Consider the following 27,178-nt stretch of genomic DNA (forward strand, 5'->3'; position numbering starts at 1 on the left):
ATTGCTCAGCAATCGATTTGAGTGACTAAAATACTACCAATTATTTCCTGCATATAAACAGTCTTACAAAAATGCATGCAGTGCCCCACAAATGTCTAGTTCCAGGCCTGAGATCCGGGAGTTATAAACGAAGGAATACATCAGAACGTAGTGGACTATTCGTGCCAGTTCTTTCATCAGTGAGAGTTTTTTATTCCAGCAGCCAGACTAACTGCTTTGTAGCTACTTTATTTTTGAAGACAGGCAGTCAGGACTCTGTGCTTTGGCTACTTGGGATAATAAATAAAGCACACAGATAAATGTGTTTATTTGGACACGTAATTTAGTTTCTATATAACTTTATATATATTTTTAATGACACACATGCTGATTCCTAGTCATCAGCCCTAGGCGCACCAGTAAAATCAGATTAAAAGCATTAGTAATGTAGTTAATTCCATTTATAATATGCCTACACTACAGATGCAAACATTAAAATAAGGAAAACCTATAAACTGGAATTAAAGATATTTTCTGGAACTCCTCTTAAGAAATCTTTGAAAGAAAGACATAAGATTTTACATAAATACTCTCAAGGAGCCTTTTATTTGCCACGTTTTGCCAAGCGATATTTGTAATTCCAATTAAAATTTGCCTTGGTCACTTGAGTCTTCATCTTTTGTACTTCAGGTTGATTCAGATGGCTTTGTATTAAGGTACAGGCATCATTTAGTGATGCTCTGCTAGTTGTAATATTGCCTTCTATAATCTTGCCTAATAATCACTATCAGCTAATCAATTGTTCCTTTTTATTCAAATTCTATTATCCACTCCCTTTTGACCTATAGTTCTTGGGACAGCCCATGTATTATTTTTTTCTGAAATCCTCAGCATATTACATGCAGCATAATGGGATAAAAGCCCTAGCATTAAATCCAATCAATAGCTCCCACAGGTAGATATCTATTTCATTCCCCTCTCTAATGTGCTGTCCTTTGTACATGCAGATGTCGCTATCAACCTAAAATTCATCTGGCATCTGGTGTGGGTTCTGGACTTTGTCCACTGGTAGGGGTGTATTTAGACTAAGTCATCCTCATTGCCTCCCCAGCTTACCTCTCCACACTCACTGTCCCATTTGACACACAGGTAGGCTGTGGCCATAGAATGACATAAAGCCACTTGGCCTTGAATCAAAACTATAACAATCATTTTACTTGCTTCCTCTCAGCCACAAAGCTATTAAATTATGCATTTTAACTCATCCTATTTTCTTGTCTTCTACTACCTGATAATTCACTAATATCAACAATGAAAGCCCTTCAAAGAAGAGTATACTACTTCATTCATTTTTCATTAGTTAAAATTTAAAAAATAAAATTATAAAAGTAAATATGAATGCATAAAACATGTCTATAATTTAAAAATTTCAAATACACAGAAATTCATAAGGTACAAGTTCCCTTGCTCTCTTTCTTAGTCCAATCCTCTGTTCCATGGGTTTCTGAAAGCATTTACATAAGAAGTTACGACATCTGTATAGAGGTGTGTATGTAAACTATATATATCCAAATGTATCTTAATAAGAAAAATTAATAAAATTAATATTGTTTGAATCATTTGTTTTATATTTCCTGAAGATATTTTTATTTTAGAATACATAGAGATACTGTATGAATTTAACAGTTGCGTGTTTCATGATATGGGTTAACCACAATTAATTCAATCATACACTTCGGGCATAACAAATTATGTTAAAAGTTAGTGGCCTCAAATAATGAGAAATCTTTATTAGCTCATAGTTCCTGCTGGTCAGAGATCTTGAAGCAGCATAGCTGGCTGGTTTAGGATTGGAATCTCTCGTTAGGGTGCATTCCAGATGTTACAGTCATTTGAAGACTGGACTAGGGCTGGAGGACCTAAGGTGGCTCACTAATATGGTGATAGTTTGATGCAAGATGTTAGTGGGAGACCTCAGTTCTTCTTAGCATACACCTCTCCATAGAGCCTCAGTTTCTTTCCAACATGGGCTGCTTGAGTGTCCTCATGACATGGCAGCTGGTGTCCCCAACATGAGCAATTCAAGAAAGCAAGAGCCAGGTAGAAGCTATCCTTTCTGTGACTTAGCCTTGGAAGTCACCCACATCACTACCATCACATTTTCTCAGTTAAAGCAAGTCACAAACTCTGTCCAACATTCAAGGGGAAGGGAATTAATAGGGTGACTAGAGTTAACATGACTCTGTTGCACCTTTCATACTAGCTAGAAGAGAATAATTCAAATGTACTTACCATAAGGAAAACATACATATTTAAAGTGACGGTTATCCCAATTACCCTGATTTGACTATATGAATGTATCAGATTATCCTATGTACCCTGGAAATAGGCACATCTGTTATATGTCAATTTAAAAAGTCTGGCCAACATTCAAGGAGAAGTGAATTACACTTCACCTTTTAAATGAAGGAGTGTCAAATAATTTGCTGAAATGTTTTAAAACCACCACCACCAAAAAAAAAAAAACAAGTAAACAAATAAGTAAATGACATGAAGTATTTCTAAGATACATTGCTAGAAATGGAATTGGTGAATAACTGCCTATGCATATTTCAAAAGTTGAAAGGTATTGCCATATTGTCCTTCAAAAAGTCTGTTAAAACTCCACAAAGACCTTAGATACTGCTTGTTTTTCTACACTTTCATGAACATTTGACATAAGCAGATTTGTTTTTATATTTTTGACAGTCTAATAGGGTAAAAACAATACATTTTATAAAATTTGTATTTTTCCTGGTTACTGGTGAATTTAGCATCTATGTTTATTGCCCATTTATAATCTTTAACACATTTCTTATTAATATCCTTTGTTGTTTTAAATCTAGTTACTTCTGAATACATGTTTAAGAATTCTGTATTTACTATGGATACTAATTTGTTGTCTGTTATAAATGCCGCAAATACTTCCTCCAGTATGCTATTTTTATTATAACTTTCTCTTTTAACTTTTTAATGCTGTTTTGTGCTCTATAGAAGTTTAATTTTTTTCTAATCTGGCAAGGCCAGATTAGAAACACACAGATATGTGTGTGTGTATGTGTCATGTATGCATGTTGGTGGGTGGTATAGGCTTTGTTTTAATAACTCAAAATTATTTAAAAAATTCTCCAGATATCTTTTCTTGTACTTCCATAGTATGAGTTTTATGTTTTATGTGAAATTTTCTCATATATAGTATTAAGAAACTAGCTTTAGTTTTATTTCAAATGCATTTTTAATGATGGTTTTAAAACTGTTTATAGCCATAGAAATCTTTGTTTATACAAAACCATAAAATAAATCCCCCTTTCCCCCAAATAAAACTGCAGCTCTTTGGGTTAGAGTTCTGTCTCTTTGTTTCCCTTACCTCCCACACTTTGTCATTTCTATGGGGGCAGAGAGGAAGAGGGGGATAGCTCTATTGAATACTTAGTGTTCCATATAACACAGTTTGAAAACCAATGTTGTTCCAAAATATCTAAAATTTTAAAACAAACGTCACTAGTTAGTTAGAAGCATGTGTTAATCCAGAGACTGAATGTATTAGTCCATTCTCACACTGCTATAAGGACACACTCGAGACTGGGTAATTTATAAAGGGAAGATGGTTAATTGACTCACAGTTCTGCATGTCTGGGGAGGCCTCAGGGAACTTACAATTGTGGATGAAGGGGAATCAAACACGTCCTTCTTCACATGACGGCAGCAGAGAGAATTGCTGAGCAAAAGGGAAAAAGCCCCTTATAAAACCATGAGATCTTGTGTGAACTCACTGACTATCACAAGAACAGCATGGAAGTAATCACCCTCATGATTCAATTATCTCCTACCAGGTTCCTCCCATGACACACATGGGGATTATTGGAACTACAATTCAAGGTGAGACTGGGATGGGACACAGCAAAATCTGTGGGACACTGGGAAATATTTAAAAATGAACTAAATGGCATTTTGTTAATTTATGCATTTACATTGATATTGATGTTTTGGTACTTCCATGGTTTGGTTTAATGTTTAACAAAATTAAATTGGGACAGCATAAGGCAACTACTTATATTCTGAAAATAGGGGAACATACATGACATCAGTGAAATTCAACTGTTTTTCTAATTAAACCACATGGCTTTAGGAATCAGGCAAAGCCTTCTATCTCTTAAGAAACAATTGGTACATTCTAGACAGCCACCTACCCAGTGTACAAATGAGTCATGATCTCAGACAATAAGCACATAGATTCAGATGCCACAGCACCCACACTGTGCATATATCATTTATATCCCAAAATATATACACTGCAGACACATATGGACACACACAGAGTAAATCACAATGCTTTCCATCCTGTGAGTCTTTTTCTTCAGTCTGTGAGGGATCTCATTATTAATTAAAGAATCGTTTGGCTTGCATAATTGTCTTCTGCCATACATAATTCCAACCTTTCAATGTCTCATCATGTTGGCTTATTAGACTAAATGCACTCCTTTGTTTTGGTGACATCATCAATCACGGCCTTTAGATGGATAGACTCAGCAGTGGGGTGAATAATATTTACAGAGGCCCTCTCTTTGTTCCCACCATGGAACTTACCAACAGGTAACTTCATTTGTAAATTTATTTGCTTCTTTAAAACTAAGAAGCCTATGTTCCCACAATCTGCCATTGAGGAGGTCAGGGTTCCAATGGAAAGAAATTAGCCGTTTGTTGTTTAAGTATCTACTGTGATATATGAACATTTTTGGACTTTGGAACAAATTGATAACAAAATATAAGAATGTCTGAAACAGACACAACTGGCCTTTTACAGCCAAGCATGCTCAATTTACATTGACATTTTAATCTTTATGTTTTGTAAACTTTAAAATAAAATGCAGATTAGCAAAGAATGTTTCTCCATGTACAGTCAGTCAGACAGATTAAATCTCCTGAGGCAGCTAAGGCACTGTAATAAACACATCAAGATTTGGATTCTTTTTTTCAGAAGGGTAACAGAGGTATCACATGAAATGGCCATGGTTAAAGGACTATTTAGACACCATCTCTAAGCTGATTTGAGAACATCAGAGGATGCCACGTAGAGTCAGATCTGTGAGTCCATTCGACCCATTGGCTTAAAGGGATAGTGATGGGCGTAAAGCATATTATTGTGAGTAAATGATTTGTTCTCTGGCATTAACATCAAAATAATGTTAGAAAATGCTCTCCCAAACATCCATAGCATCCCTTCACTGAAATCAACAACTTTATCTAATATCTTCTTGATAAAGAATGTGATTTATGACTCCCTGGCCTCTATAAATTTCATATGTGTCATGTAGTTATACCTTTCTCAAAATTCAAGGAGAATTTTTTGTTTGAATGTTCTGAGATTTGTGAACAATCAAATGTCATATATGCTAATGTGCCACATTCTCTTTAAGAAGAATACTATGTAATAAATTCTTTCTGGGTAATTTCTGAATGTTGCTTCATATTGAGTGGGTTCTGGCTGCAGTGTTATCATGATCAAGGAATTTGGATTGGTAACTTTTGTGGAATCATTTGTATAGTCATATTATTTAACAGGAAATATATTAGAGTTCTACAGTCAATATCTTACAGGCAACTTGAGAAAGACATTTTCTAGGAAAATTTAGTAAAGTTAATAAGCCATTTTTATTATTTTTATTGAGTTTTAAATATGTAAGACATATGCATTGCTCAAAACTTACAAGGCAGAAAAAGGCATTGAGTGAAAAGTAAGTTTCCATCTCTCTTTTGACCACCCAACCACCCACTATTCCATCTAGTGCAAACATTTTGTCAATTTCTTGACTATTGTTTTAGATATAGCCTTCAAGAAACGTTCTATACATTTGCCTGCAGTCGATGTGTGTGTGTGTGTGTGTGTGTTTGTGTGTATTTACACAAATGTTTACAAGATATAAACACATTTCTGTAACTTAATTTTATTACCTAATGTATTTTGGAACCTTTCCATATTCATGCATGTGGAGACAAGCTATTTTTATTAGTAGCTATAGAATCTTTCATTGTACAGATATATTATAAGTGCTTTTAAAAAATTATATCACCAGATAACCCTTCCTTTCATAGATAGTTTTGGGATTTTGAAAAAAATAATAAAATCTACTTCTGGATCACCAGATTGTATCTATTATCTTACAAATATCAACAGAATAAGGATTTTATTCTCGGCATTTTCTCTGAATAGGGTGGTTCTCTTTCCTGCTCATTTATCCAAATATTTTTGAATACATTCTCATAGTTTAAATATTAACATTCAACAAAAACTTATATCTGAGATAAATGAATATCCACATGCAAAAGATGAATTTGGACCCCTGCATCACATCATACACAAAAATGGACTCAAAGTAGATCATAGACCTACATATAAAATCTAAAGCTATAAAACTCAGAGGAAAATATAAGAGTAAATCTTTGTATGTTGGGTTTGGCAATGACTTTTTAGATATGCTACCGAAAGCACAAGTGATAAAAGAGAATATTACAAATGGAACTTCCTCAAAATTAAAAATGTTTTTCTTTAAAGGACTTCAAAAGAAAATAAAAAGATAACCTATGTACTGAGAAAATATTTGCAAATAATGTATCTCATGAGGGACTTGTATCCAGAATATATAAAATACTCTTACAAATCAACAAATACCACATATCCTCACTTATAAGTGGGAGCTAAATGATGAGAACACATGGACACATAGAGAGAAACAACACACACTGGGTCTTGTGGAGGGTGGAGGTGGGAGGAGGTTGAGGATCAGGAAAAATAACTAATGGGTACTAGGCTTAATTCCTGGGTGATGAAATAATCTGTAAAACAAACCCCCATGAAACAAGTTTACCTATGTAACAAACCTGCACTTGTACCCCTGAACTTAAAAAGTGTTTATTAAAAAGACAAGTGATCCAATTAAAAAGAGCAAAATATTTAAATAGATATTGTTAGAGATGATATAGTGATATACAAATTGTGAATAAACATAACATGATGCTCAATACCATTAGTCACTGGGTAGACAGCAAATCATAATGAGATACCACTTCAAAACCTCCAATCAAAATGACAAGCAATAATAACAAGTATGGGTGAGGATGTGGGAAATTGGTTGAAGTTTGCCAAAAGAAACATAAGGCAGTGCAGCTACTTTGCTAAAAGAAATATAAGGTATACATATACCTTATATACTTTGCTAAAAGAAATACATTGCTAAAAGAAATACACACTGCTAAAAGAAATATAAGGTAGTGCAGCTACTTTGGAGAACAGTTTTCAAGTGGCTGAAATGTTAAATTTAGAGCTATCATATAATCCAGGTGATCCACCTGATATCTTTCTGTGTATCCTCAAAAATTTTTTTGATATTCAGTGTTTTTAAATCTCTTAATTTCTCCCTAAAGGATCTTAACTTCTAAAATTCCCATTGAACTTCCACCAAGCTCTTCAAATTCTCTACACCTGCCTAGGTATATAACCAAGAAAAATAAAAACATATGTGTACAGAAAAACTTGTACCCCAATGTTCATATTAGCATTATTCGTGATAGCCAAAAGTAGAAACAATCCAAATGCCCATATACTGATGAATGGATAAATAAAACATGGTGTATCCACACAATGGATATTATTTGTTAATATAAAAAAATGAAGTACTGATACATGCTACAACATGGATGAACCATGAAAACATTATGCTATGAAAGAAGCTAGTCATGAAACACCATGTGTTGTGTGAAACCTTTTACTGAAAATGTCCCAATAGGAAAATCTAGTGAGATAGAAAAGAGATTAGTAGTCATCGCGAACTGGGAATGGGGAAGTTAGAGTAACTGCTGATTGGTTTATGTTTTCCTTTGGGCATATTAAAAATATTACATGATTAGATTATGGTGATGGTTGCATAACTCTGCAAATGCACTAAAAATCATTGAATTGTACATATTAAGTGGGTGAACTTTATGGTATGTACATTTTATCTCAACAAAGCTGTTTAAAAGTGAAAAAAAAAATAAAATATATCTTTTTTCCTGTTCAACATGTGTCCATGCCCCATATCCCAAAAGCACTAGGTCCAGACATGTTCACAAGAAACTTTAAGGAGTGGAAAATTCCAATATGTTGACACTCTTCTTATTTATGTATTCATATGTACTGAGTGTAACATTAACACCAAAACTAAAAATGATTTTATTAAGAAAGAAAACTACAGACCAAAGCCACTCATGAATATTAATACAAATATACTAAATAAAATATCAACATACAGATTTCAGAATAACATTAAAAAATAGTACTTCATAAATAAGTGGCTCTTATGCCAGGAAAGCAGGTTAGTTAATACCAATAAATCTAATTATATAATTTATTATATAAATAAACATAGGGCAAGTGCAGTGGTTCACACCTGTAATCCCAGAACTTGCATAGGCCAAGGTGGGAGGATGACTTGAGGCCAGGAGTTCAAGACCAGGCAACATTGCGTGACCCCATGTCTACAAAAAAATTAAAAGAAATTAGCCTGGTATTGTGCAGATGCCTGTAGTCCTAGCTACTTGGGAGGCTGACGCAGGAGGATCCCTTGATCCCAGGATCCCAGGAGTTCTAGGCTGCAATTAACTGTGATTGTACCACTGCACTCCAGTCTGGGCAACAGAGTGGGACCCTGTGTCTAAAAAATTTTTTGAAATAAATGAATAAACATAAGGATAAAACTCATATGATTGCCTTCACAGACTCCAAAGGATGTTTGATAAAATTTAATGTTTTTGAAAAAATTTACTAAAATAGAAATTTATTGATAATACTTTAAAACAATTAAAACTTATCTCTCCCTGCCCAAATGTAAGTGGAGTCTCCTTTGAAATTAAAAAAAAAAGCAAGGAATGCTTATTTTTATCACAATTACTAACATTAAGCTTGAAAAAGGCAAGAAAAAAGCCAATTAAATAGATAACATTGAAAAGGAAGAGGTAAACTACTCCAATTTACAGATAACATGATTGAACATCTAAATAAACTCCAAAGAATCAAGTGAAAATATACCCCAAACAAAGGTAATTCAGTAGTAAAATGGTACAATAAACAATGTACATATTTCATATGTAAAAAGCACAATCTATTAGAAATGTAAAATAAAATTTCCATTTACAATAACAACAGGCATGATAAATACATAGGAATAAACTTTAATGACATGTGCAAGACCTTTAATGACCTATGCACATATCTTACAGGAGATACCTATGGAAGAGGATGGGCCAGGGTCAGCTTTCACCTTCATATCCTAAAGACTGTCTCTTCCTCTGCTGCCCTACCCAGATTCCCATTGCTTCTTGTGTAATTGACTCCTTTGCATGATTGTTCTCGTAGACCCACTATTTCAGCTTCTCTGACCCAAAGAGGATCTTGGAAGAATTCTTTTTCTGTCCATGAATCCCCAGTTTTTCTTTATCAGCCACCAAAATCAAGATATACCAACCCCAAATGTCAAGATAAGCTCCTACACTTTAGGAAGTGTTTTGTGTATGCTTGATTGGAATCACTGTGGGGCCGGGAATATTCCAGGGAGGGGCCTGATTCCTAATCTAGTTGCTGTTCTACAAAATAATCCTTTTTGAATTACATATGTCATAAATGTATTTTTTTTTCATTTTTATAGACTTTTCCTTCACTCTCTGGTTTCTCTATAATTAATCTAAATTCTTAATTCAGTATAATTAAATTTATGAAGCTTTTTCATTGAGGTTTGTGCTTTCTACTTTTTTATTCTCTACCCTGAGGTAATGACTTTGCTACCTCTTATATTGTTCTAAAAATGTTTTATAAGCTTGTCTTTCCCATTTTAGTCTTAAATTCAAACTAATTTAATTTAATTTTATTATTGCTATTTTCTAGAGGCAGGGTCTTGCTATGTGTAGTGTGAGGTTGGGGTCTAAATTATGTCTTTTACAATGTGGAAAATCAATTGGTTTAGCACCATTTATTTTAAAATCTACTATTTCCCATTGAACTGCAATGGAAAATAAATCACATATCACATTGGCATATACATATAGGTAGCTTTATGACAATTCCTGATAGTTGACAATATCTTGACTGTTTTTGACTTTTTGCTCTTTATATGAAGTTGGTGCAAAAGTAATTGCGGTTTTTGCCGTTGAAAGTAATAGCAAAAACTGCAATTACTTTTGTATCAAATTACTTTGGAACCAGCTTGTTCATTGACACACAGAGTTAAATTTTAGATAAGTTGTATTGAATCCATAAATCAATGTGGACTGAATTTAAATCTGCAATTATTATTTCCCCAATATTTGAACATAAATATTTATATTTGAATATGACATTACTCTCCACTTACTGAGATCTATTTGATTCTTTCCAATTATGTTTTAATTTTCTTCATAACATTGTTAGATTTATCCATATATATGGTATATTTGATGTTTTTGTAAATGGCATCTCCTTTAAAATCATATTTTACACACTTTTTTTCTGTTGAATAGATTTTTAGTTAGTTTTTGAATTGATTTTACATTCAGAGGTCTTCTTAAGCTATCTTATGATTTCTAATAATTTACTTACTGATTGTTTGGGATTTTCTACCAAGATAATTATATGATTTTTCATTTGTGAGTAAATACATTTTTGTATTTCCATTTCTTTTTTTTTTCTTTTTTTTTTTTTTTTTTTTTTTTTTTTTTTGAGTGGGAGTTTCGCTCTGTCGCCCAGTCTGGAACGCAGTGGCGCGATCTCGGCTCACTGCAAGCTCCGCCTCCCGGGTTCACGCAGTTCTCCTGCCTCAGCCTCTAGAGTAGCTGGGACTACAGGCGCCCGCCACCACGTCCGGCTAATTTTTTGTACTTTTAGTAGAGACGGGGTTTCATTCACTGTATTAGCCAGGATGATCTCGATCTGCTGACCTCATGATCCACCCACCTCAGCCTCCTGAAGTGCTGGGATTACAGGCTTGAGCCAACGCGCCGGGCCTTGTATCTCTATTTCTAATCCTTCACTTTTTATTTCTTTTTCTTGCCTTACTGCTCTAAGGTCTTCTATGCAATGCCAATTAGAAATGATCATGAAGAGCATGCTTGCCATTTGTATTGACCTTAAAGAGCATACTATCAACATTTACTATGAAGTATGATGTAGGTTTCAGGCTTTCTAAAGGTGTATGTACATCTTTCATGAAGGAATTTGTCTTTATCAATAGTCTTGTGAGAGCTTTTATATAAATACATTTTTTATTTTTATCAAACCTTTCTCTTCATTTATTGAGAAGATTATATATTTTTTTCTCTTGAACTCTTAACATGCTGATTTTCCAGTGTTAAGCAACAATTATATTTCTGTGATAAATTCATTTCGGTCACAAAGTAAATTCATTTTTTATACAATGCTTGCATCAGGCAGAATGGTTTGGGATCTAATGCTATAACAAACAACCTCTACATTTTTGTAATTTATAATAACAAAGGTTTATTTCTCAATAATGTTAAATGTCAATTGTGAGTCATATGGAGTCTCTGCTCTATCTAGTTTTTGACAGGAACTCAGGCTGATGGTATCTTCACCATTTGGGGAGTATATGGAAGTGGCAGGGGTGTGTGTTGTGGAGAGAGAAATAACATGAGACCTTGCATTCTGGCTCTGAAAGCATCTGATCTGAATTGGCACACAGCCCTTCTATTTACATTTTATTGGCCAAAACACTACATGGAAAAATCTAACCATCAGTATGTAGAAAAGTGAAATCCTACTACGTGCCCAGGAAAAGACAGTATAAGCATATTTGTGAGTAGATCTAAAAAATCATTACAATGCTAGGTTTATTTTATATTTTGTTTGGAATTTTTACACCTCTATTCCAGAGTAAGTTATAGATATAATCTGATTTTTTATGTTGTCCTTGTCAGGTTACAGTGTTAAGAATTAGCTAGCCCACCAAATTGTGTGACATATTACTCCCATTTTATCTAAACTTTGAGATACTGTATATGAGATTAGGACTATTTATACCTTGCATGTTTGGTAGAACATAATTTTAACATCACTTGGGTTTGGTGTTTCTTTCGGAGTATAATTCAGTTTCTTTAGAGGTAATAAAACTATTCAGATTTTTTTTTTTTCTTTCTCATTCTGGATTTAAAGTTCTACCTTTTTTTCTTCTGAAAGGTTGACCATTTTATATTTTCAAGTGTACTGACATAAAGTTACTCATACTATATTTAATATCTAGAATTATGGATCATTTATTTCCAATATTTTTAATTTATTCTTCATTTCTTTGATGAATTTTGCTACAGGAATTTCACATTTTACTTTTCAAAAAACAATCTTTGTCAATAGCAAAGATTTGTCAATGGCTCTATTGGATTTTTTTGTTACATGGTTTCTTAATCTCTACTGTTTTATTGTTATTTTCACCCTTTGCCATTTATTTAGGGAGTGGTGTTTTTTTCGAATGTGTTTATTTGGGTATTGTATTAGTCAGGGTTCTTCAGAGGGACAAAACTAATAGGATATGTGTATATATGAAAGGGAATTTATTAAGGAGAATTGACTCATACCATCACAAGATGAAGTCCCATGATAGGCCATCTGCAAGCTGAGGAGGTAGGTATGGTGGCCCAGTCCAAGTCCAAAAGTCTCGAAAGTAGGGAAGCCAACAGTGCAGGTGTTCAGTCTGTGATTGAAGGCCCGAGAGCCCCAGGCAAATCACTGACGTAAGAACAGGAGTCCAAAGGCCAAAGAACCTGGAGTTTCATGTCCAAGGACAGGGAGCATCCACCATGGGAGAAAGATGAAAGCCGGAAGACACAGCAAGACAGCTTATCCCAGCTGCTCTGCCTGCTTTGTTCTAGCCAGCTGGCAGCAGATTGGATGGTGCCCACACACACTGAGGGTGAGCCTTCCTCTCTTAGTCTACTGACTCAAATGTTAGTCTCCTCTGGCAACCCCTCACAGACACACCCAGAAACAATACTTAGCAGTTATCTAGGCATCCTGCAGGTCAATCAAGTTGACACCTAATGTTAACCATAATAGGTATTTAACTAATTAATTGTTAGCCTTTATTCTCTTATTTTTATTAATATCTTTCTTAATTGACAAATTATAATTGTATACATTTATGGGGTAAAATGTGATGTTTAGATATATGTACACAATGTGGAATAATTTACAAAACTAATTAACATATCTATCATCTCATTTATCAATTTTGTAGTGAAATTTTTAAAATATATTCTTTTCTAATAAAATGTCCAAACCTACAATTTAGCTGTATTCTATAGTTTTTTGAAAAGCAGTATTTTTATTTCTATCAAATCTAAACATTTTCTATTTTCCACAATGCTTTTCCACTTTCTCACTTATATTTAGAAGTGTGATTTTAAATTCCAAAATAAATAGTTTCCCTACTTAAAATTTAAATTATTTATTTATGACTTAACTGTATTTTTGTTAAAGAATATATAGTACCTAAAAGTTTGAAATTCATTAATACATGATTGATAATTCATTAATACATGCTTCATAATTCAGGATAGTCAATTTTTGTAAATGGTTTATGAGTATCTAAAAATAGTATGCAGTTATTGGTACCTTAGTCTACATATGCCTATTATATCATGCATGCTCTTTATATTGCTTAAAAACTTCAAATTTTAATGTTTTTTATTTTCTTGCTCTATCAATAACTGTGTGAGGGGCCTTAAAATATGCTGCTATGATAGTGACTTTGTCAAGTTATCCTACACTGTTCGGTCAGTTTTGACTCTACATGTTCTAAGCTATTACTAGATACATGCAAGTTTAAAATTAAACATTTTATCATTATATAGTGACCCTCTTTATTTTTCATAATAATAATATTTATTTTGCCTTATATACTGTCTTTCTTTCAATTAATAATCTCCTGGTTGATCTTTTCTCTCTTTTTTAAAAAATATTTTAAATTTTTTCTTCTTGTTTTTATCCTTGTTTTTTACCTTTCCCTTCCTCTATTTTTTCTTCTTCTTCTTAATCTCCTGCTCTTCTTGACCCAGCCTCCTCTGCTCCTCCTTATTCTTCTTGTTTTTCCTCTTTCTCTCTCCCTCTACTTCTGTCTGTTCTGTTCTCTCTCTCTCTCTCTCTCTCTCTCATTCCCTGTCTTTCTCTCTCGCTCTCAATTGGGCAATCTTGATCTTTTAACTAGACCATGAAGACCATTTACATTTACTGTAATTTATGTAAATGTACATACTCCATTTTAATTTCTGCTTCTTACTTGTCTCAAATTTTGTTTCACATTTCCTCTCTCTTATTGCTTCTGTTTGGAATGGTTGATCATTATTTCCATATTTTCCATTTTTCCATTATTAAGATAGTCTAGGTCGGGTATGGTGACTCATGCCTGAAATCTGCGTACTTTGGGAGCCCAAGGTGGGCAGATTGGTTGAGTCTAGGACTCCAAGACCAACCTGGGCAACATGACAAAACCTTGTCTCTACCAAAAAAAAAATTAGCTGGGTATGGTGGCATGTGCATGTAGTCCCAGCTACCTGGGAGGCTAGGGAAAATTAAGAAATGTTATAAATAAATATAAAATTAATAAATAAATATTAATAAATATTATGCCCTATTTGTATTAGCTTAAAGGTTCCCTTAATTATTTTAGCATGCAAACATTATTTATCAAATTTAAATTGATACCTTTCCCTTCAACCTAAACATTCCAGAAATTGTGGACTTTTTTTTTTTTTTTTTTTTTTTTGAGACAGGATCTTGCTCTGTCACTCAGGCTGGAGTGCAGTGGCAAGGTCTCAACTTTCTGCAGCCTTGAATTCCTGGATTAAGGTGATCCTTCTACCTCAGCCTCCCGGGTAGCTAGGACTACATGCACATGCCACCACACCCAGCTAATTTTTTTTTTTTTTTTTTGTAGAGACAAGGTTTTGTCATGTTGCCCAGGTTGGTCTTGAAGTCCTAGACTCAACCAATCGGCCCACCTTGGGCTCCCAAAGTGCTCAGATTTCAGGCATGAGCCACCATACCTGGCCTAGACTATCTTAATAAAAACAATGCCCTCCTTTTACCTTTTTTGTGTCTTTTATTAGTTTTTTCTATTTGCTTTTTAACCTCATGAAGAATTTATCACTATAATTTTATGCCACCAAAGTTTATTTAAATTTATTCACATGTTATCATTTTCTTTGCTCCTAATATATTCCTGTTACTCAAAGCTAACATCTGGGATCACTTGCGTTTTTTTGTGAATTTCATTTCTTAAAAGTTCATTCAAAGAAGATCTGTTGATAGTGAACTATTAATTTCGTTTCAACAAATATCGCTATCTTACCCACTCTCTTGAAAATCACTTTGATTAACATGCAGTCTCAGTAGACAGTTATTTTCTCTGAGCACATTAAAGATGTTACCACAGTGTATGGCTTTCATAGTTGCTGTTGAGAAGTTCGCTGTCAATTCATCAAACATTGAAGGTTCTCATTTTTGCCTTGGTGCTTTAATACATTTATGTCTTTTGTGGTCTGCAGTTTTGTGTTCTAGATATTTATTTTCCTGGTTAGGATTCATTTAGCTTCATAAGTCTGAGAATTGGTATTATAATTCATATAATATTGGTATTATATTATATAATTCATATAATTATATATTATATAGGTATTATATAATATATTCATATAATACCAAAAGAATTGGTATTATAATTCTCAGACTTCATAAGTCTGAGAATTGGTATTTTAGAAAATTCTAAGCTGTTATGCTTCCAAATACTACTGCAGCTCCCTTTCTCTTGTTTTTGAAACTTAATTAGGCGTATATTAAAACTTTTTTCTTCCCCATCATGATTTAACTTTTAAAACATTTTGCATCTCTTTGCTTCTCTTCAGACATATCTTCCTGCTCACAAAATTTTTGTCTTTATTTGTATTCAACTGTTAAATCCATCCAATGAATTATATGTTTTTTCTATAAGCTCTATTTTTTCTTACTTAAATATGCTTTTACATTTGTATAACCTTTAACTATTTTTTATGATTTGTCCCTTATTCACCTTCTTAGCATTCATTAGACATATTTCTTTTATACCTGATAAATATGTTTTCTGAAGTCTTTGTCTTATTGTGTTGTTGGCTGTGTGTGTGTGTGCTGGTGATTGGCTGATGACTAGGACATGCTTACTTGTGTTTTATGTGACACTGAGCATGTAGTCTTTGGAGGAATTAGATGTAGGGATATCTCCATCTATATTTCTCACTTAGAATGATCCCTAGACTTTGTATTTTCCATACCCTTAGAGATCAAGGAAAACAAAGCTAAATTTACTTGGAACAGCAAATGTTCTCAAGACAAAACCAGGTTGAAGGTTACCTAACTCTCTCTTTCCCCTCTTTTACTTAATGTTTGACTCTGAGTATTATTTATTAATTTTTTTATTTACAATATTTTTCAAAAATAAATAAAGGCCGGGTGCACTGGCTCATGCCTATAATCCCAACACTCTGGGAGGCTGAGGCAGTAGGATTGCTTGAGTACGGGAGTTCCTGACTAGCTTGGGCAACATAGCAAGACCTCATCTCTACAAATAATGAAAAAATTACCTGGGTGTATTGGTGCACACCTGTGGTCCCAGCTCTCTGGGAGGCTGAGGTGAGAGGATCACTTGAGCCTGGAGGTCAAGGTTGCAGTGAGCCATGATTGCACCACTGCACACCAACCTGGGCAACAGAGCAAGACCTTTTCTCAAAAATAATATTAAAAATAAATAAATACAGTTATTGAAAATCGTAGTTCTTCTTAGCACAAGGGCCACTTGCAGTAATCGGTGCTTAGTAAATATTTATTGAGTGAACGAATTCTCACATCTTTCTGTGTACAGTTGATGGCTCATCAAAACTTTCAGGGAATATAATAGAGAATATATACCCAGAGGGTATTTCTCTATACTCATATCTCTTCTACGAAGCAGTAGAAAAAAGGAATTATGAAAAATGAAAAGAAATCCTCTTCCTCACTTTGCTTTCGCTGAAAGAAAATAAAAAAGAAAGATGAAAATAAGACAAAAAGAAAATGGAAAAAAATATGTAGAATGATAAGAGAACAGCTTGGAGCTGTGAAGTACAGATCTCTGTAGTTGGTGCTTACTCATTCATGAGTATCTTTTACTTTTCTCTTTCATATCTGGAACTATTGCCAATTATTGTACAGATGTTCCTTCATATCTGCTGCCATGAGTAAATATAGTCTCTCTTGAGGGTTTCTGAGCATCACACTCTGATCTTATCCAGTGTGTCACTTTTCTAATGGGCTAAGAGAGGAATCCAATGGTTTATTGAAAAGAATGTTAAATTGAATACTGGTTGCATTATAGAGAAAAGCACTTCCTCTAGTTCTCCAGAATCCATTTCAAGGACCTGCCACTTGTCTTTGAGCTCTTTCTCCTCTACTCTTCTTTTGCATTAGCTCTTTTAAGAGAAATACGTTTATCCCTGTACCCCATGGCCTGTGAAATCATTCCATTTCTCAGAACCATGTTAACAGAAAGGTGGCTGTCGATAGCTGGATTCTTCCATAAGTCATAATACTTTTAGATGAGCTTCATTATCTTCCAAGATGAAGTATATGGCATCCTGGAATGGGGCCTAAATATCAGGACCATTAACTTTTCTCAAGGTGAGGACCATCTCCCCACTGCCTCCCTTTCTTCAGGCCTTCCTGCCACCGTCTCTCAAGGACTGTGGGGCCGCTAATGTACACTTCGAATAATCAGAACTCAGCTAGTTTTTCATCCATGCAAGTTTCCTGCAATGAAGGAACCTCTTACAAGAGCCACTCTCAGGCAGAAGTGGCAAAAGAGAAATGCTGCCATTAACAAGCGGAGTACAAGAGATAAGTTGATGGAATATTGCCTCCTCACTTAATTGGAGTTCCTGACCAACCCTTTCTCCGCATGAAGAAAGGCAGTGTTAAGTGAATGTCTAGGATATGAAGGATATGAACCTGTCCACATGTTGAGTGACATAGAAAGACCAAAGCATCTCAGTCATATTTTTTTGCTTAGAAAACTTTCTTGCTTATGCCTTCCCATGTGCACGCACTGCAGCACACATTCTCCTAGGCGAGGTTGCCCCACTTTGCAAAAAGGAGTTTTCTTGGGCTGCCAGTGTCGGCTCTCTGTACAATGACTTACAGCACTGGACTTCCTCCTGACATCACACTTCAATCAAAAACTTTTTGCACAAAATGTCACTTTCAAAGTTGCGGTTTGGGGGAAAAAACTGTCTATAAAAAATTCATGGCCACAATGATCTGATAATGCAGTGTTCTGATACCAGCAGATGTTTTGTCTAACATGTTCCCTGAAGCTGTACTCTGTGCCTTCATATCTTTCATTTCCAGTTGCTATCTGCTGACTGTGGGATGTCATGTACGTACCCTATAGCTATGCGCGGCAATTCGCATCTAACACCACCGCGCGTAATGAGCTTCACAAGATGCTTGTCGCAATAACTCCGTACTTCCCTAACCATATGGAACACAACACTCTAAAGCCCATAGACACTTTTTTTTTATTACAGTTCAGATCCTTAAAACATAATCTGTGTGATGTCTAGTGAACGTACGTGAAGAGCTGCTGAAAACAAAGTTAACACTTGTTCACATCATCTGTTACAAATGTCCAATTTGGGACAATAAATTTCCTCGGAACCTGTTCTTTTGCTGACTCGTTGCTTTATCTTTTTTCCTCTTTCTCTCACGTCGTTTTTTTTTATGAACTATGCATATGTATTAAATGGGATTTGTTGTCCCTAGATACCAATTTGCATAAAGTACAAGCCATCATTGGTTGGAGAGAAGCAAATTACTTCTCCGGCAAGATCACACTTTTTTTTTTTTTTTTTTTTTTTTTTTTAATTTTAACAAACCGCAGGCAGAGGCTGTTAACAGTACTTAGCCAGATATGCAAAGTATCACTTTTCTCAAAAGCAGCTTGATCAATGAGGGGGAAAAAGGTAAAAAGTGAAAGGTGATATTATTCAATTAAGTCCCATGAAAAGCTGACCTGAAACAGAAATGCCCATACCTGTTTCGCCACCTGTCCACTTGTCGGTAAGCTGAGCCTCTGCATTTCCCCTTCAGTGCAGGGCAGATATTTATTCAAGCCTTTTGAGGAAAAAAAAGTACTTGAGAGACTTAGCAAAGAAGTGAGAGCAACTCAGCAGCTTTAAAAAATAACAAGAATCTCTCAGTTTCATTCTCTGCTTCTCGGAAAACTCACTGCTCTTCATTTATTTTTTCAAGTTACCCTTGCCATTCTTTTCTTTTCTTCATGACATAATAATCAAGCAGCGTGCTGTTAACAGCTCTGCTTATAATTGTTGACTTAAAATGTCTTGTAAGCCGTGAGTAGGACCTGCACTCCCCACCTCTGCCTACCACGAAAAGCGGATTCCCCTACGAGATGCAGTAATGTGCCTGGGACATTGCAGATGGAGCCCCCGGCGTTCAGGTCCATGGCAGTCCCCGGCTTTCTTCTTCCCATTATTCGCATGCTGTACACCTGTGACAAGTTGGCAATTTCTGAGTGATAATGCAGAAATTTGCAAATTCCAGTTTGTCCCTCTGCTAAGCAGAGCTGTGCTAGATTTTGCTAAATAAAGAAACAAACAGCTCTCTCAGCCAAGAATCTCAGACAAGTATTGGCGGGGGTGGGGGTGGAAGCTGTGAACCTTAGAAACAGCTGGGAGTAAGTGACGCTCTCCAACTTTGACAAACTTGCCATAGAAACTTCAAGACACTGTGGTCTGACTTACATGTGCATTTTCAGTTAAGTTTAAGTTCCAGGGTCTTTGGACAGAATAATGAATTTTTTAAATATAATTTTAAACCATTCTAACTAGACAACATGTACATTTCTTACAAGGAGCAAACAGTTGTTCTAAGCATTGTAACTCTTAAAGATAAACAAGAAAGCATTAGTAAATTCTGTTCCTCCTTCTGGGAAGGGGTACTCAATCATTTTTCACTTGTAAGGATCAAAGAGAGTGGAGTATATTATTTTCCCCTTATTGTTTTGTTAGGAGGACATGTAGAAATAAAAACAAATGACTGAGAAGCCAACTTGCTCAAGGTTGACACCCATGCCCAGGATATCTTTAGGGAAGACACAAATATGACCAATAATCTCCATCTAGAGGTCAGAGACTTTGTGAGTATGAATGTGTTTGATGTCCCTCTGCTCACCACTGTGTTCCTAGTGCCTAAAAAGCTGGCACTTATGAGATGCTTAATACCTATTTGCTAAATGGATCAGTGAATGATTGAGTTATGAATTTAGTGGTTACATAAAGGAAGTGAACTTCACACAGAAAACTATTTATCTGTTAATGTCACTAGAGTCAAAGATTAATAAAATTTATTTTACGTAAGTTTTTCCCTCTAAGTTCTATCAGATTAATGAAATTTATTTCATGTGTTTTCCTCTACATTCTGTCAGATTAATGAACTTTGTTTCATGTAAGTTTATTTCCCCCTAAATTCTATCAGAGGCACATTTTGAGTGCCTTCATTGTGAGAAGAAATAAACTAAGCATTGCTGATAGTGAGATAAATAAAGAGTCTGGGAGGCAGTAGGTGATTATGGAAGTGGTATATATTTTGAAAGAGGAAGAAGCAAAGTAATACCATTTACTAGCTTAGTGAACTTGGGCAAATTACCTACAATCCCTGAGCTTTAGTTGCCTCTTCTGTAAAATGGGGAGAAATAATTGTAGCATAAGACTATTTTGTGATGATTGAATGAGATTAGGCAATGTCAAGTTCCTGGTACATGGTAAATGCTCACTGAGTGTTGGTCTTTTTGTTTCCCTGCTCCTTTAGACCTTGCAATCTAATTCTACTATTTTAGATGAATACACTAAATATAACCCAAAAGGGGAAAATCTTGGAAGATTTAAAGAGGAACACAGAATTACTTCTTTTGTAAAGAAAAAATGCATGAAAGAATGACTCCTTTTGTTCTTTTTGTCCTGCCTCTTGCCTGTGCTCATGTTGTTCTACCTGTCTGGAACACCTTCCTTTCTTTTATTCAATTATCTAAATTTTATTCTATCATCTAATTTCTAAGCCAACAGACCTTAGGAACAGGGCTTCAGAGCTTACAAGTGGGCTCTTGCATTGTTTGGTGAACCTTAAAACATAAATATTTTCTGTTTTATGGTACTCTATCAGTTGTCTTTTGCTGCATAAAAAATAGCCTCAAACTTTAGTATCTTGAAATAACAGCAATTTATTGCTTCCCACAGTCAGTGGTTTGGCTGGATGGCATCCTTTCTTGTTTAGCCTGGATTCACTCATGTGAATGCAGTTAGCTGGAGAGTTGGCTGGGCTGAAATTTCCAAGAAGACCTCACTCACTTCTTAATGCTGTTTTCTACAGTACTTTGATTCTCCTTCATGTGGCCTTTTATCCTCTGGTAGACAAGGCCGGTTTCCTTCTATGGTGGTATGAAGGCAGGTCTCCAACTGGGTAAACATGGAAGCTGCATGGTCTTTTAAGGATAAGCCTCCACAACTTGCACAAAGTTGTTTCTACCATGTTCTATTAGACATAGCAAGTTACAAGACCAACCCAGATTCAAAGGGGTAGAAAAATAAATTTTACTTCTGGATAGGAGGCATGCCAATGTCACATTGCCGAAGGTTGTACATATTGGAATGGGAAGTATTCCTGGTCATTAAATAATCATCTTCAGGTGCTTTTTTGCTATTATAGCTATACCTCTTTTGCTATTGGGTATTTGTGTCTAAGTTCTCTTTGGATTGTTTTTTTCCCTCTGATCTGCTTTTGAAGGCCTGCCCTTATTAATTGTCTAGTTTCAAAGACCTCTGTAGTCACCAAGTTCCTATTCTGAGGTTTTGCCTTAGAGTCATTAACGTACTCTTCTAAACAGAGGATTGTCAAATCTTGTTTCATACTTTCTTCTTTTATTATGCAGTATCCACAAGAAGAAGGAACAGTAGAGAATTATGTTCATGGTAGGAAGTGTGCCACCTATTTTAGAAAGGAGAAAGATAAAAGTTAAGTACTATTGGTTTGAAATGATAATTTTAAAAATACTCAGCAAACCACCATGGCACACATTTTCCTGTGTAACAAACCCGTATGTCCTGCACATGTATCCCAGAATTTAATAAAATAAAATAAAACAGTATAGACCCAACAAAATATACATAGAATGTATATGTAGAAAACTCTAAAAATCTAAGGAAAGAATCAAAACAATTTTAAATAAATGAAGAAATATTCCATCTTCATGGATTGGAATACTCAATATTGTTAAAATGTCAATTTCCCAACTTTCTGTAGAGTCAATATAATCCCAATGAAAATCTCAACAAGATAATTTGAGGATATCAACAAAGTTACTCTAAAATTTTTATGGAAAGGTAAAATATCAAAATAGCCAACATAATACTGAAGAAGAACACAGTTGAATGAGTAATAATACTCATTGAAACTTACTAAAAAATTGCAGTAATCAAGACAGGCTAAGATATCAAAATAATAGGCAAAAATCAATGGAACAGAATAGAAAGCTCATAAATAGACCAACACAATATCTTTGATAAAGGAAAACTGGCAATTCAATGAAGAGATGATAGTCTTTTCAATAAAAGTTGCTAGAACAATTGTATGCCCATATGCAAAAGAAAAAAATCTAGACATAGACCTCACACCTTCATAAAAGCTCAAAATCAATCATAATCCTACATATAAGATACAATATTGTAAAATCTCTAGAAAAAATGTAGGAGGCAATCTATATGACTTTAGGTTTGGCAAGGAGTTTTTAGGTACAACACCAAAAGCATAATCTATGAAAGAAAAAAAATGATAAAATACGCCTTTTGATTTTTTGCTCTGATATGACATTGTTAAGAGAACAAAAAGGCAAGTCACACTCTGGGAGGAAATATTTTCAAAACAAATATTTGATAAAGCAGTTGTATTCATAATACACAAAGAACTCTTAACAATAAGAAAATAACCCAAAAAAGAAATGGGCAAAATATCTGAAGAGATATCTCACCAAGGAAGATATACAGATGTCAAATAATCATATAAGAATGCTCAATATCTTTTGTTATGAGGAAATTAGATGCTAAATTTTGTCAAATGATTTTTCTTTATCTATTTTAATAATCATTTTTGTCTGTTATTATGATGGATTATATTGATTAGCTTTTGAATGTTGAACCAGTTCTTCATTAGTGAGATAGACCCTATTAAGTCATGATGTATTAATATTGTTTCATGTACTGCTGTATTTTTTGTCTAATATTTTGTTGAATATTTGTATGTCCATGTGTAAGAGGGATATTGGTTTTCAATTTCTTGTTTCTTGTATTACATTTATCTGGCTTTTTTGTGACAAAATGACAAAATATTTCCTTTTCTATTTTCTGAAAAACAAATTGTATAAAGCTTATATATTTCTTAAAATTTTGGCAGACTTCGTCAGTGAAGCAATTTGGTCCTAGAATTTTTTGCTACAAAGTTTTAATTATGAATAATGTTCTTTGGCTCATATAAAGCTATTCAAGTTATCTATTTCTTCTTGAATAAATTTTGTAGTTTCCGTCTTTGTAAGTACTGGGTCCATTTCATTTAAGTTGCCAAATGTATAGGCACACAAATGTTTTTATTATTTTCTTATTATTTCAGATTTCCTTCTATTTTATTTTCTGAGGGTCTGAAATGATATCCCCCTTTTATGGTTGATACTGAAAATTGGTATATCCTCACTTTTTTCTTGGTCAGTCCATCCAGATATTTTTGAATTCTATTCATCTTTTCAAGGAACCAGCTTTTGGTTTCGTTTATTTTCTCTATTTCTTTTTCTTTTTATTAATTTCAGATATTTTTTATTGTTCCTTTTCTTTTTCTTGTGCTTTAATTTGTTTCTCTTTTTCTAGCTTATTTTATTTTATTTTATTTAGCACTCAATAATCTTTTAATGCAACAATGTACGAAGTGCATGCAATTACTACCTGCTCAATCTACACACTTAGTCTTAATGGAAGTTTACAAGAATTTCATTGACTGGGTTTTCTTCCTCCTTAACCAAGTTGAGAACACTGGTAGCCCCCTGAAGGTATAACCTCCCATTCTAGTCCCCTTAACTGACTGACTTAAACTTGATCCACTGATTGGCACCACGAACTTCAAAAGGTGGGTCGCTGGAGTAGATGCGGTAGCCCAGCTCCTCCAAAGGTGGCTCAGGATCGGCCGTGGCAAACTGGGCAGCATCCTCAATCTCCTTCTTCACTTCCACATCAATTTCCTTTAGTTCTTCCACACTGGCAAGATTGCTGTTCACCATTCTGTCCTTGAGAAGCATAATAGGGTCACTCTTACTTCTTACTTCCTGAATTTCTTCTCGTGTACGGTAACTGACTCCAGGATCACTCATACTGTGTCCGTGGTAACGATAAGTCTGCAGCTCCATCAGGATGGGCCCCTTCCCAGATCTACAATAGGCAGCAGCAAACCTTGTCGCCTCTCGGACGCACAGGATATCCATTCCATCCACTCTCAGCCCAGGAATGAAATCACCTCTCTTATAGTAATCAGTGCTGGCTGCTGCTCTCTCAAAAGATGTTCCCATTCCATAGCGATTATTCTCACAGATGAAAATACAAGGTAATTTCCACAAAGCTGCCATGTTGTAAGCTTCGAATATCTGGCCCTGGTTAGCAGCACCATCGCCGTATAAAGTCAGCAGACCTCATCTTTTCCATTATACTTACAGGCTAGAGCAATCCCAGCGCCCAAGGGCACCTGCGCTTCCATGATGCCATTGCCCCCGTAGAAGTTCTTGGCATACATGTGCATCGATCCTCCTTTCCCTTTAGCACAACCTCCTTTTCGTCCTGTAAGCTCCGCGAGAATTTCTCGGACGGAAAGGCCCCGGGTGAAGGTAAAGCCGTGAGCCCGGTAGGCTGTTATGAGATGGTCTGTGGGGTTGATGCCGGCTTCCAGGCCCACACAGCAAGCTTCCTGACCATCACACAAGTGACAGAAAGCACGAATAATTTTCTGTTTATACAGCTGATCTGCTTTCAACTCCATTCGGCGCACAGTCTGCATCATCCTGTAGTATTTGAGCCCATCCTCCCTGGTGAGCACTGTTGTGACAGGAGGGCCTTCTTCCAGTCGGTGAAGGTCACATTTCTTAATTTCAAATGTAGCATCATTTGCAAAATTACGGGATGCTACCAGCACTCTGCTTGCCGGCTTCTGAGAAGTGCCGGACAACACGCGGGAGACGGCGGCGAGCATCTTCCTCATGAAGCACAGGCCCTGGCGGCAGCGGCCACTCCTCCTAGCTTCTTAAGTTGAAGACTTAGATCATTATTTTGAGATCATTCTATATTTCTAGCATAAACATTTAATGCTATAGATTTTCCTCTAGGCACTATTTTAGCTTCATTCCGCAAATTTATCTTCATTCTCATCAATTTCATTCGGTTCAAAATATTTTATCGTCTACTCCAGACTTTTTCTTTAACCTGTGTCTGTTTAGAAGTATGCTATTTAATTTGCAAATATTTTGGTACTTTTCCAATATCTTTTTAGTTTTGATTTCCACTATGATCGTATAAGATATTTTGTATTATTTCTATTTTTAAAATATGTTATAGTTTGCTATAAGAGCCATGATATAGCTCATCTAGGTTATTATTTATGTGGATTTAATAAGAATATGTATTAGCTGTTGCTAGATATAGCGTTCAACAAATATCAATTACGTAAAATTATTTGATAGTGTTGTTCAGATCTTGTATATCCGTGCTGGTCTCCTATCTACTTATTTGTTGATAATTCAAAGAAGAGTGCTAAAGTCTCCAAGTATATTCGTGAATTTGTCTATTTCTATTCCTTTAAGTCTTATTATTTATCCTTCTTTTGAGAATTTGTCATATTTTTCTAGTTATTTATTTTTCTAATAATTTTGGGTTATATCCTGGATATTTTAAATATTACCTTGAGAGACTCTGGGTGCCGTTAAAACCTTCTGTTGAATGTCAAATTTTTAATTTATCAAACCATCAACCCAGTTAGGTTAAAACTAAAAAATTATTTCTTGCCTTCTGTGTGTGGTATTTCCAATGTCAGCTATAGTTTCAAAGTCTTTGTCATATTGTTTTGGCTGTTTTGCACATATATCTCAGAGGTAATTCTGAGACTTGGGTGGTGGTTTATATTACAGTTCAATTCCCGAAGCCTTTACTATGCTGATTCATGTTAATGCCTATTACTCACACACACAGCTTAGGAGTGAGCCCAGGACTTGTGTCAGTTCGTATATAAAGTGGGGGTCATCTCCAGCTTTCTTCTTTCTGAGATTTCTCATAATACTCTCTAGTATCAGGGAGTTCTTTTCTCCTTAGAGTTTTTACTGCCTCATGTTCAGGTAAAGTATTTATCTCTATTATGGTCATTCTTCAAGTTTGGCTCTCTCTCTAGTTTGTCTGCTATTGCTAACTTTTCAGAGTTTTCAGATAGTTGCCTTTTAAATATTGTCCAGTTTTTAGTTGAAATCAGTGGGAGTGATAGGTATAATGGGCTTACTCTATTTCGGCCAGAATAATGAAGTATAAACCTGGGTTTCAATAAATTACAATAACATATTGCACTTATCAAATAGTTAATGACAGTCTGAGGATGTTTTTGTGACATGAATTGCTTAAAAAAAATGTATATGACATGTATCAAGAAGTTGGTCTTCAACATGATGTCTGTGTATGCTGACATTTAATAACTGTCTTAATGAAAGACTAGAGATGACTGCCACCTAGCAGGATGAATGAATGTATTTTTCATTATAAATAGGTCTTGATAATTAAAAGTAATCTACAAATAAATTAATAAAAATGTTTACATCACAGAAAACATTCTGTTAAAGGTTTAAGTATTAAGTTAATTTAAGAAAAAAGAAACCTAAAGTAGACTTTGACCTTCTCAGACACATATGTTATGTAAAATACATTTTATTTCAATTAAAGGCTATTTTCATTTTAATTGTCAATCATATCCTGGTAAACCTACACAATTATTGATCTTAAT

General features: G+C 34.8%; 1 protein-coding gene and 1 long non-coding RNA gene across 4 annotated transcripts in view; one reads left to right on the plus strand and one right to left on the minus strand.

Moving 5' to 3' along the window:
- The window catches only part of LOC126933528 (uncharacterized), a 144,848-nt gene that overhangs the window by 51,578 nt on the left and 66,092 nt on the right, over positions 1 to 27,178 (plus strand). The window contains exon 3 of one of the 3 annotated variants that reach the window (XR_007718652.1): positions 20,128 to 20,243. The exons of the other annotated variants lie outside the window; for them this stretch is intronic. This is a non-coding gene — a long non-coding RNA (uncharacterized LOC126933528). The remainder of the gene's footprint in view (positions 1 to 20,127; positions 20,244 to 27,178) is intronic. 3 annotated transcript variants of the gene reach the window in all.
- LOC126933527 (pyruvate dehydrogenase E1 component subunit alpha, somatic form, mitochondrial-like) lies at positions 24,049 to 25,427 on the minus strand. Its single transcript, XM_050753285.1, is given in 2 exon segments — positions 24,049 to 24,829; positions 24,832 to 25,427. Coding segments are annotated over 2 exon segments (1,170 nt in total). The 5' UTR covers positions 25,400 to 25,427; the 3' UTR covers positions 24,049 to 24,227.

The sequence above is a fragment of the Macaca thibetana genome, chromosome 13 (assembly GCF_024542745.1).
Source record: "Macaca thibetana thibetana isolate TM-01 chromosome 13, ASM2454274v1, whole genome shotgun sequence".
In the NCBI taxonomy this organism is placed as follows: domain Eukaryota; kingdom Metazoa; phylum Chordata; class Mammalia; order Primates; family Cercopithecidae; genus Macaca; species Macaca thibetana.